General features: G+C 39.6%; 1 protein-coding gene across 1 annotated transcript; it reads right to left on the reverse strand.

Annotated features, from left to right (window-relative positions):
* Positions 1-484: 484 nt before the first annotated feature.
* Positions 485-1,459, reverse strand: LOC310663356 (olfactory receptor 14A16-like; the record flags this gene model as incomplete). Its single annotated transcript, XM_083411164.1, has 1 exon — positions 485-1,459. The coding sequence occupies one exon, from the start codon at positions 1,457-1,459 to the stop codon at positions 485-487; it is 975 nt and encodes a 324-aa protein (XP_083267290.1).
* Between the last annotated feature and the right edge of the window lie 4,967 nt (positions 1,460-6,426).

Genomic DNA, 6,426 nt, shown 5'->3' on the forward strand with positions numbered 1-6,426 from the left:
CATTCATTTTGGATTTAAGAACATTGAACAAATATATTACAACAATTGAAGGATGTATATTTAATTAAATTTTGAATAGTATTATTCCATAGTATTAAGTACACATAGAATGTAAACATGACAAATGCGTAAATATACAGAAAATATAGAGAAACCAGAAGAAGGAAGGAGGGAAGTACAAACTTGTTTAGAGTTAAAGTATTAAGGTTAAAAGGAATAAGGTATGTATTATGTATTATGATGGTGAAATTTGTAAAATCTCTAAAACCAATAAATATCATTTAAAAAAAGCATGCAGAGGGCTGCAGGGCAAAGATGGATATTTTAACCACTACACCAATTTTCACAATTTGCAATATAAGCAATGTACCCCTTCTAGATCAATTGATAAAACAAAGTTAAATCTATTTAGCTGCTTCAAAGTTTCCTCATAGAATTTCAGGTTTTCTATACTTAGTGTTATACTCTATACAGATATTATCCTTCACAAAATAAGACTGGAAAAGTTTTTCATAGAGGACTGAGGCAAACACAGTAGCTTTGATAGAGCATTTTTAATCTCCTTATTTCTCATGCTATAGATTACTGGATTCATCAAGGGTGGAACCATGGAATACATCAGTGTAAATGCCAAATCTAGATATGGTGAGGTATTAGAGGTAGGCTTGAAGTACGCAAAGTATCCAGTAAATACAAATAGGCCATAAACTATAAGATGGGGGAGGCAGGTTGAGAAAGCCTTTCGTCTTCCTTCAGTTGAGGGGATTTTCAGCACGGCATTGAAGATGTACACGTAGGTTATGATGATGAAGATAAAACAGCCAACTCCAATGACACCGCTTAACGCAATAACTCCTATTTCCATTAGATACAAATCAGTGCAGGCCAGCTTAAGTAATTGCGGGATTTCACAAAAAAATTGATTGACTTCATTGGAACAAAAGGAGGATGCAAAGGTACTTCCAGTGTGTAACACTCCATAGAAAAAGCTACTGATCCATACACTGCTAATCATTTGAATATAGGCTTGCCTATTCATCAAGATCCCATACTGTAATGGTTTGCAAATGGCAACATAGCGATCATATGCCATGACTGTGAGAAGAAAGAAATCAGATGCCATAAATGACATAAACAATAGTACTTGTGCAACACACCCAGAGTAGGAAATGTATCTGGTATTCATGAGGGAATTGAGCATGGATTTGGGAACAATGACTGAAGTTTGTCCCAGGTCCTGCATGGCCAAGTTCATCAGGAAGAAGTACATGGGTGTGTGCAGGTGGTGGTCAAAGGCTACTGCAGAGATGATGAGAAGATTCCCTGTGACAGTTGCCAAGTACAATACCAGGAATATAATGGAATGTAGAATTTGCAGTTCCCGAACTTCTGAGAATTCTAGGAGGAGAAATTCTGAGAAAGATGATTGATTATCCATGCTCTGCTTCTTCACATTCATGTTGCTGTGGAAGGAAGCAGAAATACCGCTGTTGAGAGGGTTACCCCTCTCATTTAAGTTTTTGTTGCTGCTGCTGATGTTTAGTTATTGTAGCAGGCAGCAACGTTCTAAAGGAGTCAGTAATTTTTTTGGGGGGGGGGGGGATGAGCCCGAAAATGATGATGATGGCTGTGAATACTAGTTTTGTTATTATTAGCAATGCAATTATGTTTGCAAGGTCATTATTGTTTGTTCATACCACTGATTCACTATTTCCCTTAAGAGCTTGACTATAGTGCCAAATATCCCACTTTCCGCTGACTGAATCTTTTGAATGTGGATCAGATACATATACAATAACGTTGTCAAATTCCAGTCAATACTAGCCTGATATTCTGCCCCCCCCCCTAATCTAATGCCATAGCTCAATTTTAGAAGGCAAAAGACCATTTCATAATTTATTAGAAACCATGATGGCAGTGTGAATCTGACATGAGCTTACTCATCACAGTCAATAGTCATCATCTTTAACATCCGGCTAATTACTAAGGAGGGCTTTTACTATTCCTTTGTTTCTCTTGATTTCTCATCAGGGACAGATGCTTGGTAAAACTACAGTAAGCTTCTAATTTAATGGGAAAGGTCCCAGCTTAGGGAAAGAGCACATGTTTACACAGGTCAACATCTGGGATCTCCAAGGAGGACTAAGAAAGATCACTGCCTCACATCCTGTGGAGCTGCTGCCAATCAGGGTAGCCCACCTTTCCGCAGCCTGGTGCTCTTCAGATGTTTCAGACTAGAACTTCCTAAGCACTGGCTGTGCTGCCTGGGTCAAAGGAATTGTAGTCCAAAACCTAAGGAAGGCAGCAGGTTCAGGGAGGCTGGTGTACATAACAACATAGGTATCCAATTTATACTGGGTCAAAACCAGTGGTACATGTAGCTCGGTTTTGACTACAGTGAATGACAATCAGACATTATTTCCCACCTGCCCTAGCTGAAGATGCTTGGGATCTTCAGCATACAACATGGATGCTCCACCACCAAGCTGCAGACCTTCCCTACTGGCAGTGCTGAGGTAGAGGTATCAATGGTCTGACTCAGCATGAGGCACTTTCCTATGTGACAATGGTTGCCTCCTTTCCACCGGATGGAGGATTTTGAAAGAATGGGAAAGAAATTGGTGTCCAACAAATGGCTGCAGATGAACAGTGGTAGAAATATGACGGGTGATATGGACAGAAGGAAGTTTGGACTTGTAACCAGTCCAAAGAAAAAAAATAACATGTCAGTTACAATTCAAAAGTAAGAGAGAGAAAATACCATAGTAAAATACACATCATATAATCATCAGCTAGGACGAAATGAAAATAAAGTCCTAAAGAAAAAAAAGGAATTTAGGCTTCACAGAGTATAATGTGAAGCTGCACCACAATTGCCACAAAATCATCCAGACAGTCACAGTATTATTTCAGTTAATATTTGCCTAAGATATACAAGACCTTTCCCCTAAATATTTGGCAGGGCTCAACATCACCAGGGTTTTAAGAACTAAAAAAAAAATATAAAATCCTGTTTTTAAAACTCCTCAGATATTTTCCCAGATGAGAAAAACGGATATTCAATTTATATGTGAATTTACATTCAATATCAGTGACCAGTCCCATTGCCGACTGTAGACCTCTGAGTTAGAAATCTACAGCAAATTAACTCAATTAAAGTTGCAATTCACTTCCTAGTATGAAAACATCTGAAAATATCCAGAAAATAGATGCAACACATGTTGATGTACCTTGTATTATGCCAGATCTGTGAACAGAGGTAGAGGGTTCTAGGAGAGAGTGACTATTGGTGCAGGAGAGAATATGACAGATAGAGATGACGAAGGGAGGGTGACCAGTTCATTTCTTTCTTTCAGAAAATTCAAAGAAAGTATCTTACTATTTTTCTTCATATTCTTTTACTTCTCCAGTGCAATTAAATGACTAAATGCCACTCCAGCCAAATGTGCAATTTTATAAGAATCCACTTACATTGGGATCTAATAGGACAATAAACATTTATCAACATGGGGAATAAATTTATTAATATATCTTCTGTCTTCCTAGAGATTAGTTCTCATGGGAATTCAATACATCTCAGCATTAGGGTTGTACAGAAACAATAATATATTTTGGTCAGTTTTGCTAACTGAAAGCCTGTTTGTTTAGGGTAGCATGAGAATAACGAAACTAAGAGGGGAACTAATCATTCCACTAATCATGGGACGTGGGTGGCGCTGTGGGTAAAAGCCTCAGCGCCTAGGGCTTGCCGATCGAAAGGTCGGCGGGGTGCGCTCCCGTTGCTCGGTCCCAGCGCCTGCCAACCTAGCAGTTCGAAAGCACTCCCGGGTGCAAGTAGATAAATAGGGACCGCTTACTAGTGGGAAGGTAAACGGCGTTTCTGTGTGTGGCTCTGGCTTGCCAGAGCAGCGATGTCACGCTGGCCATGTGACCCGGAAGTGTCTCCGGACAGCGCTGGCCCCCGGCCTCTTGAGTGAGATGGGCGCACAACCCTAGAGTCTGTCAAGACTGGCCCATACGGGCAGGGGTACCTTTACCTTTACCTTAATCATTCCACTACAGTTTTACCAAATGTACTCATTTGCATGCAATTCTTCTGGCATGGAAACCTCTAATTGCCAGTGTTAATGATGAGCAGCGCCACATAAAGCCTTGGGTCGCAAGGCAAGCTGGTCAATAAATCACACAGTTCAAGCTGGCGTTAACTCTTTATTAGTGAGACAGATCTGAGTTTCATGCCTAATGACCACAGCAGCTCATGACTAACTCCATGAAATCAATAGTTCTGACTACATGAATTCTGTTGCCCACACTGAAAGTTCCTGCCTCCCCACAGCCATATGTGTCTCCTTCTCTCCAGGGCTTTTTGAAAACAATTGGAGACTCCACCTGCATGTGGTCTGCCTTTGCTCCCCCTCTCCTGGTTCTGGGAGTATGTGGGGAGGGGAGCCTGCTGCCAAGCTGATGTTAGTCATGCATATCACAACTTCTATTAATTTCTAATCAAGCACAGATACTTGGTAAAATCCCAGCAAGCCTCTATTAATCAGGAAGGGCCCCTCCCCCATTACACATCAGAGAACTACCATCTCTATAATGTTTCTGGTGCCTGTTGAAAACTTTAATATTTCAAGAATGCTTCTGAGTGCAGATTTTTATCCCAGTAGGTATCTGTATTGGATTTGGAATTGTTTTTATATCTGGGTAGTAATTAACATTGTGATATTGTGAATGTCCCATGAGTAAAGAAGCTTACGGATGAAACAATTCCCCTTCTCTCCCATATACTATTTGGAGGGTTCTTCTAACCCAACCGAGAGTCAAATTTGGAGGGCTTGGGAGGGGAGGTGGAAGGAGAAAGAGCCCAAGTGTGTGTGCTAGCAGGAATCACACAGGATCTATATAGTGTATGAGAGATATATATGGTATCTATATGGCATATATATGGGGGGGGGGGTATGATGATACTCATAGACTACCTTTTTCAATCTCCAGTTTCCCATACATTTTTCTTTAGATTCTCCCTTGAATATGATCTGCATAGCTTTACAAGATCTGGTAAAAATTGAGAATTCTCATACACCATTTGATATATCACCATCTAAAGGAAAGTTGCTTGCAGCACATCATCTCCACCCCCAAATTGTCAACTGGTATTTGCCTGGGGGAGCGATGCTTCATAAGCACCTTGAAAACCACTTGTAGATCATCACCCACATCTCAGGATCAACCCCTTTGCTCATCACCTGTTGAGCTGAATGGCAATCCTGCAGCATGTGGGTGATGATATGCAAATGGCTTTTATCCACACCCACACCCCTGCTCAGCTGTTGGGCTAATCCAGAAGGGGGGCTACTTGGTCAATCCTCAGCCTGCCTTACCAATCTTATTTCTATTGCTGCACAGACATAAAGATTTTACCTCACCTTGATCAAGATAGCTAATATTTATTGTGATTTTTTTCTGTGAGACCGCCAGGTCTAGGGCAGTATAAAAATTCAATGAAGGAGGAGGAGGAGGGGGCCCCCTCCAGCCTTCCAAGGATACGTTTTACAGCCAACTTAGGTTTTAGCAAAGGAGACAAATAAAATTAATTTAACCTGTTCATTACTACACTGAATGAACACCAATGCTTTAAACAATGACTTAAGCTTTAACTGAGCATTTGCTCTGTTTTATACAGAAGTATGTGAAATATACACTTCGTTGTGGCTAGGGAGAAGTCCCTGTATGGCACAATTACATGCTAAGATTAGGTTGCTAGTGGTAAACAAAGCTTGCTGCATCTATTCAAAATGTCTTTGTTATATGCCATGGCAGATGAGAAACACACTTGCTACACTATCCATTGAAAACAACATTGTCCTAAACCTTGGTCTCTCAGCCATTGTGCTACAGTTTGCACAATCCAAAGTTCAAGAAGTCCCATTCTGAGCAGTGACAGTGCACTACGTAACACAATGGAACTATTACTTGAAGTATTTTGTTTTATTTTGTTGGGATTCCTATCTTTTGGTTAGCGTTCTTTATTTTAGAATATTCATTATATTTATCTTTGGAAAGATAAATAAACATTTATAAATAAAAAAGTACCCAGCTGAATTATTAAAGCTTACAACTTTAATTTGTTATTATTTATATAATATTTATGGTATTTACCTTTTTTGAAATTCTAAGTGCTTGGTAACATGGCTTCAAAGTAAAGCTGCATTGTATTGATTATTTTACCTAGCACTGAAACAGAGGCTTACTTTAAAGCTAATTGAAGGAAGACCATTTTTTTTAAGTTAGTGCCCATACAATTTACAGAATCTTGAAAAAAAAGGTTATAAATACTTGCTTTTTGCCACCCTAGCTTACTACAGACAGTACATAATATATGTGAATCAAGTTTATTACGGCCATGGGCCCATACAGAAAAAAACA

The sequence above is a fragment of the Podarcis tiliguerta genome (assembly GCF_965153285.1).
Source record: "Podarcis tiliguerta genome assembly, chromosome: 13".
NCBI lineage: Eukaryota > Metazoa > Chordata > Lepidosauria > Squamata > Lacertidae > Podarcis > Podarcis tiliguerta.